Raw genomic sequence first — 16616 nt, forward strand, 5'->3', positions numbered from 1 at the left:
TGAATAATCCAACCAGCATTCTATATAACCTTCCATTAATACATCTTTCTTGATCTATTAACAGAGAACTACCTATCTACAGATCTTTCAATCCTTCCATCCATTCATCTGTCAATGAATCAGTTAACTTACTTATATGCATACCTGTTTGCCTTCATATTCTTCAATGTGCGATGGCAATCCTGGCATAAAAATAACGCACTATACAATGAAAGGACTTTACATAATTCATGAAATGAATATTTTGGAAAGACTTTAAAAGTGTGGTCAATTAATGATATCCAAGAAAGAATGATTAATAAAAGATAGTAGCCGGACTACACACACACACACACACACACACACACACACACACACACATATATATATATATATATATATATATATATATATATATATATATATATATATATATATATATATATATATATATATATATATATATAATTAAAAAAATGTGTGATTTGAAAGCCTAGTGAGACATCCCTCATCTCGTTCACATCTGAATAATTATCAAATGCCGGAGCAGTTGCCGGATATAAATCTTGGTCTGGAAGATGGTTTTTGCAGTTTGCTTAAGAAAAGAATTGTTTCAAGGTGTCTCAATTTGTTGTATGTTTCTATATTTTAGAGCACATCAGAAACATGTGACCAACACTGAAAATCCTTTATGCCAGGATGCTTGCACCCATATGTCAATTCTTTGGGTGCAATGAGTTAAAGGTTCATGACTTTAGTAGTAACGGTCATGGCGCACTAACATTGCTTTCTAACCTCTATAAGCTCTCCATACTGGTGTTCATGACCTTGTGTCTGGTAAAAATGTATTGATCTATTGCTCAGACCACATCGTTCAAACATTTTCCACTTTATTAAAAACTGCGAAATTTTAATAATGATTAACTTGACATAACATTATTCGTAAAATTATGTTGATTGTTTAATGAGATGAATTAGTTTAAGGTTCTACATTTTATTGTTAGTCATGGGGGCCATATTTTTTATTGCATTTTTTAATACAAAATTAAACTGAAAGTCCATTTTGACATATTTTATCAAGTTGTTTTGAGCGGATTTGGGGAGGAGTTGCCATTTGAAAGTTTGGGTAAGGCTGAGATTATGTGATATCAGAGTAGTATCATTTATCATATTTTGAAAACCTCTCTAACAGAGAAATCTTTACTGTCACAGTTTTTCAAAAAGATTTTATTCAGTAGGATCTGAGAAGATGATGATTAAAGTATCTTCAAACTTTGGTAACGGTGGCCATTGATTGCAAATTAGTATCATTTGTACAACCCCTTAATGCTGTTGTGCTTTTGTTATATCTGGTCCAACATTGCTAAGCGGTATTCCAAAAAAGAATTCGTTCCATGGTGGGTATTTTTCATTTTTGATTGTATTAGTGTATCTGTGTCATCTGTTCCAACATATAATACCTTTATGCTAGTGTGTTTTCGGTCCAATACAATCTACTTCTTTCATGTGGTTTTAGATAAATATTTGTTTACAGCTTTAATATTACACTGCCTTCACATACTTGCACCAAGTAAAATTCAAATGTGTATGTATGCTCGTCATGGAAAGAAAACATTGAAAACTTGTTTTGAAGATTTTACCTTAAGAGTCTGAATAAAATCAAAATTTAAAAGCCACGATCTAGAGCTTTGAGAAAAGACAATACGGTTGAAGCGAGTGTTCTAGTAGAACAAGCTATCAACAAATCAAAAGATCTCCAGGTCTATAAATAGGCTCTTTAATGTATAAATATGTTTCCATTATATCCGTTAATGTCATTCCCTTAGTTGAATGTGATAGATACTATTGTAAACTTGATAATTTATTGTATCAGAATAATAATCTAGTTGCAAAATAATCTAATTGCCATTTGAATAATAGCCGACCTGCTGTATGCAGCTTTGCTAGACTACGCGTTTTTGAAACTTTGTAAAGAAATGAAGTGTGGTCACATCACCTATGATATAAATTGATATCCTATCAAATTTTAAAATTCACTGCATGAAGAGACGATATTGTCCTTTGCTATTTTAAAATATTTTTCGCCAAGTACACGTCAGATTCATCCCAATCTCCATCATTCTCCTCGTGACCACTGTTGTTATTAGCAATCACATTGTAACTACACGGATAGTCTTAAATAAATCCATTTTGGTACCACAATAAAACACTTCGAGAGAAACGGGTGTATATGAGAGTTCTGGCGAGATCGTATGTCACGAAGAGTAACACTCTGGATAATGTGGCAAGTATACATATTATCTGTGTGAAAGCTGCAGAATCATTGAAACGTTAGTAAGTGGCAGGTATGCATCTAATACGTTTGTTTGCAAGCTGTGAAACGGTTGAAATGTACTTCATAACTGAAATGTACTGGGCAAATGGGGTTTTGTCAATCTAGATGAAAAATTACTTGAAGACATGTATCAATTTCAACAGTTAAATACCCTGTTTTTTTCAATATTATATCCTCAGACTTGCGTACTCGAGGATTGTGTGAAATTGCCAAAATTAAGACAAGTATTTCTTTATATTTTTAAAAAAGATTCCTTTTTGAAATCATTATGTTGCAGAGAATGAATTACAGAAGTAATAATCCATACCAATGTGCCTCCTCATATCGTCCAATGCTATCTGTTGATTTTCGCTACCTGGAAATATATATATATATATATATATATATATATATATATATATATATATATATATATATATATATACGAACGGTTTATCGCAATTCTTAGTTCAGTATGTCTCCTATCGACTCGAATTGCTCCTTATTCTGTGTGGAAATTACCTTTGCTAATATATCGGGATTAAAATTGCGACGTTTATACTTACCAAGGCAATTTAATAAACATGCAAAAGCAATGTAGTATCGGAGATAAAAATGAACATTTTTAAACCTTATCGGATCTATTTGTTAGTATATGCTCTATTGCCTAAATAGCCACAGCAGTGCACTAATTCGGTGACAGATATTTCATTAGGATATCATAATTATCCTGGAAAATCTTTACCTCCTTTCGTCAGTCTAATCGATCATAAAAAGATTTATATATTTATGGCAGAATGCAATAAGTTTTGAAGTTTTCTTCACACAAAAACTTATAATATTGCATTATTATGACTGACGAGGGTAAAGTTCCTTTTATATGCAGTGTTAAAACGTTTGAGAGACTTAGCATCATGTTGGACTGTAGAGGCAAAATTTATCATAACACCTGTTAGAATTCAAGCAGTTGTGAGCTGGATGTTCATACGAGTACTTTAGCAGAGGAAGTGATGTTTGCTAACCTGGTCTAAACTGCACATTAGCAAAGATGTAGGGTTCAGAATAAAACTAGTTCGCATTTTACTTCATTCATATTGCACTTCATTGGGATCAATGTCGAATTTATGATTTCATCGCAAAATTTGTATCAGTTTGTGTGATGTTCTTTCCAGCTAATAAATGCACGTGCAGTATCTGCAGCCTAAACCTGGTTCTATAGCAGGTTATTTTGTCGACATTCTAAAGTTAAGATTCGGAGCATAGTTAATATCTGTTCTTTAATAACATATATGTCATTGTATACTTACAGTCACAGTCCTTGAGCTACGGTAATACTTATCACGTGTTATAGAACTGGATGAAATTTAGAGATCTATCATTTATGACTTATAACGGAACAAACATTGTTTTAAATTGGGTAAGGATAGTTTTATGTCTTTTTTTAGTATTTTTTTAAATGGAAATACCAGTTTTCCAAATGTGTGCATATTGCATTCGTTTCTGAAAAATGTGGCAGCTAGAATGGTGTATTTGTTTGTGCCAGGTCCTTTGGCGCAAAGGATATACTTGAATATGGAAAACATGTTTTAAGAAGTGTTTAGTAATATTTGTACTTTTTCCACGAAGCTTAATGAGTGCGTAACACGTGAGGGGAAAGTGTATGTAGGGGACTGCATATACATATCGGCTTCTTATTGTAGTACAAGTTGGTAATGATTCGCAAGAGAGTGAATTCCGCAAAGTGACGCTGTCATAGCAGATTATTTAGATAAATCACCGATTAGCAGGTACTGGTTATTGACAAGCAATAGCTATTCCCATTTTACGCCTATTGTTGTTTATCACGTACACATTGTAACTAATCGAGACGAAGAGAAATATTTTAATCGTTCACTATCACTTAAACTGTCACACACTACTGTGTTTAGAATTGTCGATGATATCACAAGAATCGATTATCTGTTTGCAATTCTATTAGATCATAATCGAGTTCACAGCTCTTAGGTCGTTGACAAATGATACTTACTCAAAGAGTCCCACTGCCTGCTCCTTTCCAACTGTCCTGGAATGAAAATAAATATGTATGCGAGTAAGAGTATAACAAAGTATCGTTCAACTAAACACTGATTTTACACGCAGTTGCTATTGTATCTAGCGGATAACACATATGGACTCCTGCTCCAGCTAGCATCAGTAACGTATCCATTTCGTTTCTACTTTCACAGTTATTTAACTGTTTTTATCGGACACTAGTCCGCAATGTCAATATGGGGTTCTTTATTTCCTCTCTTGTTCATTTTTAATATAGCGTGAAAAAATACTATTCGTGGAAGCATATATCACCAACATGAAAGAATTTTTCTGTTTCAGTGAGGTACATTGCTACAGCTTCATGACCTCGATGTACATTTTCCTCTTATATATTATAAATTTAATAAACTACAAGAAGAGAAACGTTGAGTACAAAACATGACTTCCAATGATATTGCAATATAAAGACAATGAAATACTGTATGACAAAACACACACATTATATTTAATGGCAGGATGGGGGTCAGTATAACTGAGACTTAATATATAACATTCATATTGAATGGGGAAATGAGATAAGCATGCTGAAATATGCAACCTAAGCTACAAAGGTTAGAATACTTTATTACATAATCAAGAAATTTTACAAACATACAATTAAAACAACCAACATCACTTACGTTTTGATAGGCATTTGTCGTTTTAATGTCTTCTTGTTTCGCAAAAATTTCAAGACAAAAGTAAATAGGAAACGTCGCTATGTTAATTTGTCTCAAATCATTCTGCTGCTTACATAAGTTCTTTAGCTTTAACAGAAAAAAAATCACATACTACATGTGTAGAAAGGATGGAGACATTTTGAGATAGTTTACCTAAACAGCAACAATCATTCTTTTGAGCGGATTTCGGGAGGTTATTGAATTGTTTTTCATAATGAGTAACGGCAGCTATATATGATCGCATATTTATATCATTTGTACAACCTTGAAAATTATTTATGATAAATTTTGCTTAAAATTGATTCAGCTCTTTTTTAAAACGATATTTAATAAATAAAATGTTCATGGACGACAGACAACGCACGATGGACGATGCACACCGACCGACTCAGACCATACACACGGTCAAACAATCAATGCACTTTGCATAAGAGTGAGGTGTGCTACAAAGGAAGTAATTATTAGATACTAATCAGTGACTATTTAAAACAGTAACCTCGGACCTAATGGGGGCCAAAATTTCGCTTCAAATAACATCTTTTATAGGAAGACGGCTTCAGAATTACATTTATGTGGCTTGTCGGGAATATATATATATATATATATATATATATATATATATATATATATATATATATATATATATATATATATATATATCTTGTCGCTTAAGTGCTTGCTTAAGCATAGTTTATACACAGCAATAGGTGCCCACTCACTACCATTCTGGAAAATAGTCCGCATTAACATGCAAGAGATGTATTAATACATCACATGCCAGCCAATCAAAACAGTCCCAGCTATCATGTGCAGCGTCCTTTGTTTAAACTGTCTGTTCTAGTTTGGAGGTGATAGCGACATCACGCATATTTCTGTCGAAACAACTGTTACAAATTTGTTTGTTTGCATCTTTTGCTAACTTTCAACATTACGTACCTTTCTTACCGGATCTACAATTCCAAGTTCATACGTATCATCCTATTTCGGGATTCATCGGACTTTTTAACTGCCATTCATTGTACCCTCCGGGAGTTTATTTGTTTGCAAACAATGGCGTCACGCTCTACAAGACAGAGGTCAGTCCCTTACGACTTGGACAATCCGTTCAACTGGACTACTCTCTATTTAAAGCGGAAACTAGAGTCCATAGGCATTAAAGTGTCTTCTGCGCTCCCGAAGCACGCCTTGAGGCAGCTATACATGGATAATGTACCTTCCACGAGTTCACGGCCTGCTGATCGTGTACTGAGACAATCGAGGGACAGCTCACCTCGCGCGCAACCTAGCATACGTCAGTCGGAAGTAGAAACGGCATCCCTCACGCAACAGCTACCTCCACGTCGAAATCGCCGTAGCGCGACAGTTGTTCTTGCTAATACGACAGAGGGATACAATGAACCGGAAACGGCAATACAATGTAGTATTCCGAAAGTAGTAGCTACTTCCAACATGGCCGCCACTGCTGAAAACACGTTGACTCCAGCCAACATATGGACTTCAATCCACTCCATTCAGCGGTCAATCGCTGATCTAAATAATTCAGTTACCACCATCATGGCACGACAACGGGCGTCTTCTTCGGAGTTATTCGTAACCGGCTCTACTCATCTTTCTTCATTGCCAGTATCCCAGCCTGCGTCGTCGCTCGATCAGCTGATGCAGTCTCAAGGAGTGTCGCCGGAAATACTTCCAGCAATCGACGTGGTATCCGGAAGCCAGCGGAAACAGATTCTCGAGGGTAAGCACGTCAATCTTGCTACTCTTTTGATACCATATTTTGAATCGGATCTATCAAATCAGGATGACAAGGCTGGGAAGAATGAACCCCGATTACATAAGCGGCTCAGTCTGAGTGAGTTTATAACGGCTTTCGGCAAATTTAAACGTATCATCTGTTCAGTCTACAAAAACAGAGACATGAATTGGACATGTACGAGGCCGACATTATAAAAATTTCCAATGCATATGGGGACATTTTCTATGACTACCATAACGTCTACTCGAGTCAAGCCGCTATTGCCCTGCGTGACTATAAACTTGAAGTAAACTCGGCTATAAGGGATCAGGCAACTCTTCAGTTATTAATTCGAGGCCGAGAAACGACGTCGTGTAACACATGCAATTCCGTCGCTCACTCAACCGATTTTTGCCCACAACAAACGTGCACGGCCACGCCCATAGTGAACATAGCCAACAGAAAGAAACTGGATATTGACAAGTACGGTCGGCCTAGACAGATGATGGAGGGGAAAGAACTTTGTAACAATTTTAATTCCATACGCGGCTGCCACCGTACTAATTGCCAGTTCTTGCATACCTGCATTCAGTGCAGGGCCAAAACGCAAGGGGCAGCTGCTTGCCCAAACAATACATTACAAAGTTTTTCCAGCACGGGTACACGTAATATCAATACCCATCGTAAACCAGATAAGATACAACAAATCTGACCCACTTTCTCGCCACATGCTTCCACCCCCATTGATATTAACAGATTGCAGCATGAACTCCTTAATCATACAGATCAGAACTTCGTTACATATTTGTCTTCCAGTCTGAAACACGGTTTTGACACAATGGTGCAAAAAAACTCACTTGCCTACAAAAGAGTGCAAAAACTTGCTTTCTGCATCTAAACAACCATATATTGTTGATCAGTTATTGGCAAAGAAATGTGCCAAAGGTTTCATGCTTGGTTCTTTCCTATCTCCACCATATCAAGAATATAGAGTCAGTCATATCGGCATTGCAGAAGGAAAATATTCAAAAAAGAAGAGACTTATCATTGACCTGTCCTCTCCCCATGGCGATCATGCGCATACTAGTATAAACGAACTTATTGACAAGGATAGGTGCTCCCTAAGCTACGTCAAGATTGATGATGCCATTCGAATTATTCAGAGTTATGGGAAGGGATCTGTTATGTGCAAAACTGACATTTCAGACGCTTTCAAACAGATTCCCATTGCACCTTCACCATGGCACTTATTCTGCGTAAAGTGGAGAGGAAATTATTATGTTTGTGTCCGCCTCCCTTTCGGATCACGTTCAAGTCCAAAATTGTTTGATACCTTATCTCAGGCGATCTGTTGGATAGCAAAATATAATTATGGTATTGACATCATTTTGCACCTCCTTGACGATTTTCTTACAATAGATCCTCCTTCGGCATGTGGTGAGAGAACGATGGCTTTGTTGACTCTTATTTTCAACAGATTGAAGATTCCTACAGCTCCAAGCAAGACCATTGGCCCATGTACAGTTATAGAATATTTAGGAATAATTTTGGACTCGGAGCAAATGCAAGAACGTTTACCACAGAATAAAGTGGAGCGTATTGGGAACTACATTAAACAATTTCTAAATAAACGAAGTGTCCGCAAGCGAGAACTGCTCCAATTACTGGGCCACTTAAATTTTGCTACTCGTGTTATCCTAGCAGGGCGTGCGTTCGTGTCATATCTCATACGACTATCTACCAAGGTCAGGGAACTCGATCATTACATACACTTGGATGCAAATTGCAGAGAGGAACTATACATGTGGCACCAATTTTTAGCTTCCTGGAATGGAGTTTCCGTGTTTCTTGATAATCAGTCCACTACATCAGACGATTTTGAATTATGCACGGATGGGTATGGGTATGGGGGTTATTTTTATTTCAAAACTCACTGGTTTGCAGCTGCATGGTCAGATGATCTTCAAATGCTTTATTCTGTGGAGGATGATTTCTCCATGGCATTCAGGGAGTTGTATCCTATTGTTGTGGCTGCCATTATTTGGGGTGCAGAATGGGCAGGCAAACGCATAATATTTACATGTGATAATATGGCCACAGTGAATATACTTAAAAAAGGGAGATCCAAATGTACGCATATAATGAAATTAATACGTAAACTTACATGGTGTGCCGCTTCTTGTAACTTTCATTTTTCTGCCAAACACATTCCAGGAATTATCAATACTAAAGCTGATGCCTTGTCCCGCCTTCAATTTCAGAAATTTCATGCACTGGCTCCGGATGCAGATCTGCAACCCTGCAAATGATCCCCATCCTCGGAGGTCTTATGGACCTGGACAAAGAGGTAAACTTGTTATGGAACCAGGTCTTAAGTCCCGCTACACAAATCGCCTACAATACTACATTCAACGTTTTTAGGACCTTCATGCTGATGCGTGGCTTTGCCTCAAGCATGCAACTTTTGCCAGATATTACGGAGAACACCTTAATATACTTTGTGACACATTGCGCAAGAGCCCTCAACTTAAAGCATTCTGCAACAAAATTGTACCTCTGTAGCATTAGGTTCAAGTGCATGCAGGCTGGTAGGCAATCGCCATTCACCAGCGACAGAAATAATATGATGCGTCTTGCCACCATCCTAAAGGTCATCAAAAAAACCCAAGGTTCATCTGCAAAACTGCGCAAGCCTATTACATACAACATCCTGACAAGCATTTGCACAATTCTGCGAGGAGGTGTATTTGACACACACACATATTTGTTGTTGTTGACTGTCTGCATAGTTGCTTTGAGATGCGGGGAATTCACTATTCAGGATTTCTTCGATCCAACCATTCATCTCTGCGTGGGCGATGTGCACTTCCAACTAGAAACTGCTTTCCGGAAGTTAAAATCATCAAAAACAGACCCATTTCGTAAGGGTGTGATCATTCAGTTACATGCCACAGGTCATGCTATATGTCCATATTCTGCTCTGAAGACTTTTATGCAATTCAGGAGACGTTCATCACCTCAGCAATATGCCCCACTTTTCATTACGACTACAGGTCAAGCATTATCAAGAGTTGTGTTCCTTAATCATATGCGACTTGTCTACCGTAAGATGGGACTGGACACTTCCCAGTATAGTAGCCATTCATTCCGTATAGGTGCAGCTAGCTACTTCAGCAGCAGTGGCCCGGCTGGAAGACCATATAATCAAAGTTCTGGGCAGGTTGACTTCGGATTGTTACACAAGATACATTCACACACCCCCGGGTACTATTCGGGCAGCGCAGAAGGCCATGGCAACCGATGCGGATAGTAATACACAGTGACCATGATCATGCTGCATTCAGCCTACAGGGATGGAAGGTCTCACATTGACACTGTTTTTTTTTTCTTCTTTTCTTTCCATCCTGGATGTGTGTTTCTGGATCCAGTTCTTCGCTACAGTACCATGTGAAGAAATTGCTGCTGCTCCAGTTTTACATAGTTGGTTCATTATGTTTCTGTATTCATTGTGTTAGGGGTTCTTCATGCATGTGATACCAGTGTCATTTGTGTGGCACTTGTGCCTATCCATTATGTGTGTAGTTCTGCACGCGTGTGATACCAGTGTTCTTTGTGTGGCACTTGTGCATATCCATATTTTTCATAGCCATGCATGCATTTAGTTTCTTTATTCCTGGAGGTGTTATTGCATTCTATGGAATTCTTCTACTCATTTCATGGACGTGATCATCTTGCTTCTCTCGGAATTAGATGTGGTAACTTTAGTCGTTTCCATTCTCAAATTCCCATAGTTCATCTTTACCGTATTCCAAGACAGGCAAGGAACCACTCCAGGACATTCTTGACATTTATCATAATTCATAGATTGATATATGCTAGTATACCTTTCTTTTCCATTATTGTTGATATGCACATGTTGTATAAACATTTTTTTTTCTTCATTGAACATTGCAGGCTTCCCACTATTAATTCTTGGGGGACAACGTCTGCTGCACATATGTTTTCTTTGGGCATTCACTTCATTCCATTCTGTTTATTCACCAAAGAATCTAATGTCAGCACTATATGGTGTATTCAAACTAAACCATTGAGTGAAGTCCACACAGTTGCCGTTGTCATCCCAACCTTCGTTGGACAGCCCAATCTTCGCTGGGCTTCTTCAGTTTCCGCTGAAGAAACTTTACTCAAGGGTTATCCACAACATTCTGTCAGGGAGTTTCACAGACCAGCTGTGACCTCTGTAAAACCAAGTTGTGCCATTCAGTAGCCACTGAATCACTCACTGACATAATGAACAAAACAGTTTCATAAGTAGCAGCAGATAGTTCTCCTTGGCAAACAGTATAATTATAAATAAAAACTTTTACTGGATCTGCGTTTTGTTGTGTATAAATTGAAAGTTATGATAGAATCTAATTAAATTGATTCAATTCTTTTTTGAAAACGACATTTAATATTTAAAAAATATGTTGATGGACGATGAACGTCGATCGATACAGACCATACACGGGGCGATATATTCAGCAGAGTTAGCTTGGGAGTGATTTGTACTAAAAGTGAAGTAATTATCAGAGATTAACAAATGAGTATTTAAGACAGTAACCCAAGACATAGTGGGGGCCAAAAAGTCGTTTCAAACAACTTGTTTAAATTGTAAGACGGTCGAGAATTACCTTTTTATGGCTTATCGGGGTTCCGATATATATATATATATATATATATATATATATATATATATATATATATATATATATATATATATATATATATATATATATATATATATATATATATATATATAATGTGTGTGTGTGTGTTTTATGCTTAAAGTTTGTCAGCGATTGTAGATTGTTCTTTAAGTTAATGGTAATTTGTAAACATGTTGGCATGGCCTTTTGACCTGTGAATGTACTGAAGTGAACTTATGATCCACATCCAAGTCATTTTATTGCGTCTTAGTTTTTTATATAAGGTTTAGGTAAACAAACAATTCATTCCTGTCTTAAGATCAGTCTGAAGAGTTATTTGCTCTTTGATCAAATATAATTCTAGAGGAATTACTTAAATCATCCAATGAAATAATTGAAGTGCTTATTAACTGGATTAACACTATTTATTATCGTGAATTCATTTGAAGACCTTCTGGATTACATCACTGTGGCAGGACATTCAGCACTATTGGAATTCATTCGGAACATTTTATTCTTTTGAACTTGTGATAGAACATTAGGATAGTTAGGGAATTAATTCACAAATCTATAGATTCCTTCTAAATTGTCACTATGTAACTTAAAGAATTAATTCGTCTGTTGAATTTTACGAAACTTGCTGGTATCGCTTTCTTACTGTTATTTAGTTAAAGACTATCGAGTCGTAGTATCTATGTCATCGCTGAAATGTGTAAGAGATTTAACTTGAAATTATTACATTCGTCTGATTTACAGGAATACAATGTAAATAGATAGTAATAGATGAAACGAGTAAATATACAAACATTATTACAATCGTCTTGTATATGGGCATAAAAAGTCACTAGATAATCAAGGGGATGATGAGGTTAATTGACATGAATTATGACATTATTGTTGTATATATATATATATATATATATATATATATATATATATATATATATATATATATATATATATATATACAGTCAGTAGGACCACCGGAAAAGCGCACAGAAATAGTTAATTGTATCAACGACCAGATTATTGACGTTTTTTCCTGACAGAATGGCTAAAACATCAGGCGATGAGTCCAAGTGTGCGGATCTAACATCCACTGGTTACTGCATCAAGTCGTTCCCCCGTAACTCTCGCAGAGGTGGAATTGCTGTCATCACAGAGAACTCAATGATCAAACGTCTTGACCACACCACAACATTCAATTTCGACCACACATGGTTTGAACTAGTCCAAACCAAACTCACACTGGAGCAAAGGTCAGTCCATTTTTTCTGCCTATACCGTCCTCCTCCTAGTAGAAAAAACAAGCTGGCTGAATCTCTCTTTTTGGAGCAGTTTCCGAATCTCCTGGAGTATGGAAATTCGATAAGTGGCAACCTGATTCTTCTTGGAGATTTCAATTTTCACTTTGACTGTCCCGGAAACCCAAACACATAAAAACTCATAGATTCCATTCATGTTTTCAACCTCAAACAGTCAGTTAACCAACCCACCCATAAACATTGTCACATTTTAGACTGAATTCTTCATAGACCGGATGATAACATTCTACAGTCCTCCCTGGTATTCCATGACCTTGCATCAGATCACATTATATGCCATCTTGACGTATCAGTCCCTAACCCTCCACCTTTATCTGCTACTAAGAGAAACCTCCGTATGATATATGGAACCAAACTAATGCATGACATCCAAGTAAACTTAACAACTTGCTTACCTCCTACAGCAGAACAACTTGATAACTACCTGCGTTCATTGCTCGACAAATATGCCCCAGCTACCAAGTGCAGAGTATCGATTCAAAAGTGTTCTCCATGGTATAGCAGTGTTAGGGACCAGCTTCACACTGCTAAAAGAAACCACCGTAAAGCTGAGAGGCTTTGGCTTTCCACCAGACTCACTATTCATAAGCAAATCAATGAAGCCGCTAAGAAGAATTTCACAAATATAGTCCATACAGCGAAATCAGCCCACTACACTACTAAGATCATGGAAAGTTCAAAATGCAAAGAGCTCTTTGAGATTACTAACAAGCTAATGTCAAGGAACAAATCTACACCACTTCCAACTACCTTCTCTCCAGTCGACCTTCCAGACATGTTTGCAAATTTCTTCCATGACAAAATATAAACCATTAGAGATAAGCTTGACACCACAATTTCAATTGACTCGTCGTCACCATACATTTGGGATACAGAATTTGTGCGGCAAACAATAGCAGCATTTGAACCTGTCTTTATGGATTTCGTACGTACAATCCTGATGAAGAGTGCAGCAAAGTCATGTGAACTGATCCAATTCCAACATCACTAGTGTTTGAGTGCTTAGATCCAGTATTGCCGTCACTAACTGATGTTATTAATACCTGTCTTTCATCCGGGGAATTCCCATCACTTTTCAAACTGATATTGTAAAGCCTCTGCTGAAGAAACCAACACTATACCATAACGATTTAAAGAACAACCGCCCAGTTTCTAATCTCCCATTCATATAAAAAATCTTAGAAAAAGTTGTTCTATCTCAGCTTGTACCACATCTGAATTCAAACAGTCTTTTCAGCAATGTACAATCTGCATATCGCCCTTGCCATATTACTGAAACTACTCTTCAGAAAGTAGTTAATGACATGAATGCTTTGGAGAGCAGAAAGATTACAGTCCTCACCCTCCTTGATTTGTCTGCAGCATTTGACACAACAGACCATGATATATTACTTCACCGTCTCCAGCATGTATTTGGCATTCATGATACAGCCTTACTGTTGTTCAAATCCTACTTGGTCAACAGGACACAAAATGTATCTGCAAATGGAATACACTCCAGCCCAGTTGATCTATGTTGTGGTGTTCCACAGGGGTCTGTTCTTGGACCTGTTCTCTTCGTTCTATACACTCAGTCGCTCTCAAGTGTCAAGCTGCAGATGAATGATGATAAAACTGAGGCCATTCTGATCACAACACAAAGAATTTCTCATTCACATCCTTTACCTCAAACAACAAATATCAGCAACACCAACATTAAATTCAAACAATCAGTACGAAACCTGGATGTTACTCTGTACAGTACTCTCAAATTGCACCAACATGTCATGAACATATGCAAGGCTGCATATCTTGAGCTGAGACGCATCAGCTCAATTCTCAAATATCTTTCAGTTGATGCTACTAAAACACTCGTGTGTTCGTTAGTACTGTCAAGACTGGACTGTTATAACTCAATTCTGTCTGGTTCATCTCAATATATACTCTAGACACTTCAAAAACACAGCTGCTCGTATCATACTTAGAGTACCACGATCGGAGCACACCTCCTCGCTGCTCTGTACCCTACACTGGTTATCCATTCGATCCAGAATCAAACACAAAATTTGTTCTCAGTGCTATGTCTCACTGACGGACTCTAGTCCAACATACCTATCCGACTTCACCCATGTGTACACACCAGCAAGATACTTACTCTCCTCTTCTGACAATCTTATACTCATTATTCCCACTATGAAAACAAAGTCATATGGACAGCGTTCTTTTGCACACCAGGGCCAGGCAACGTGGAATAAATTGCCCACTGAACTTAGACACAAAGACACAGTGTTCCCATTTAAGAGCGCTCTCAAAACTCACTTTTTTCGACTGCAAGAACAAACTTAAACACCTAATAATGTTTCCTACCTTAAATATTCTCAGCATGTTTTTTTTTTCTTCTAATTTCATGGTCTTTGTTTTTGTAATCATATCATTATATGTTTTTTATCTTATAGGTGTTGTCTAATGTTGTAAAGCGCTTAGAGCTTCTAAAGATTAGGCGCTATACAAAGTACTCATTATCATATATATATATATATATATATATATATATATATATATATATATATATATATATATATATATATATATATATATATATATATAAGAGAAAGAGAGAGGTGAATTAAAATGAGAAATGATTTAATACTGAATTTATGAAAAGAGTTGAATTACGTCCTGCCTTTGATACATATCATCATTTTTCAACACTGGACCTCCGATGCAGTCTCCTGTACAGTATGATGTCACATCGTATACTCATGTTATGTTATACAAGTCATACAGTATGATTAGAATGTTTAAAATGTTTCCAGCTAAAGTGTGTCTATTCCACTACGAAGCACACCAGTTGGTGGATATTCACTGAAGGGATTATTACTGTATGCATAAATTCGAGATTTAATTCTTTGTGACTGGATATTTTCCTTATCTGATTTGGAACAGCACTGTAGTTATAGACAATTTTATTTAGAATTTGAATTGCATCACATATTAAGAAACAATAACTCCTTGGAACTATTTTACTACGGGAAAAAATGCTGTGATTGGAGATCTTTCTGTCAGTTGGAGGAACGGCATATGTCCACATTCTTCCCTTAAGAGAGGTAAGTTAATTTACTCCTATAAATTAACATTTAAATCATGCTTGTCATATTTTGGAGTCCATGTTACAGATCCCTCCCCCACCCACCCTCTGTCCATCGAGCGATACCCTGTCGGGTAAATTTTCCATAATCCAACTTACCTTTTTTCACATTGCCCTTTGGGCAATAGATTCGAAAAACAGCCGCCAAAATGTTGTTAGGAATAGTTAAAAAATAGTTTCAAAATGCAGGGTAAGAAAAATTAACACGGCTGCAAACATTGTGAATACTGTGAAAGAATTGCAAGGGCTTTTTTGGCCATTTTTCACATAAATGGATATGCTAACACGTTGACTTATCAAAAATATTAAACTGCACACACTATATGTAGCGTGTGCCAACTATGCGATCAAGATATACAAAGTCACTAGACAATCATGTACGAAATGAGGAGGTGAATTGACATAAATTATTTCGGTACATTCTTTTTGTATCAAGACATTCGAAGTCCGTAGAAAGCCACGGATGAAATGAGGAGGTCAATTGGCACGAATTATTACATACGTTTTATACTTAATTAGTTCCTTAAGAAACAATGATTTGAAAAGTTTTATGTCACGTGTATTGTATCATTACGGACATATACATTTCACTGTGGCAAATTATATGCATTCAAGGCATGTCGTTGCATGGTCGTATTATATATTATATGATGAATAGGTGAAAAAAACAGAAGGATAAAAATGACAGGTTTTCCCAG

At 36.8% G+C, this 16616-nt stretch overlaps 1 protein-coding gene across 1 annotated transcript in view; it reads right to left on the reverse strand.

The window, feature by feature from the left end:
- LOC149795426 (uncharacterized) overlaps positions 1-16616 on the reverse strand; it is a 47530-nt gene that overhangs the window by 7078 nt on the left and 23836 nt on the right. The window contains exons 8-9 of the mRNA XM_089963798.1: positions 4320-4355; positions 2622-2669 (exon numbers count right to left, since the gene is read on the reverse strand). Of these exons, the coding sequence (XP_089819924.1) occupies positions 2622-2669; positions 4320-4355 (84 nt within the window). The remainder of the gene's footprint in view (positions 1-2621; positions 2670-4319; positions 4356-16616) is intronic.

This window comes from Sinohyriopsis cumingii, chromosome 7 (assembly GCF_028554795.1).
Source record: "Sinohyriopsis cumingii isolate HCF-2022 chromosome 7, ASM2855479v2, whole genome shotgun sequence".
NCBI classification, from domain to species: Eukaryota; Metazoa; Mollusca; class Bivalvia; order Unionida; family Unionidae; genus Sinohyriopsis; species Sinohyriopsis cumingii.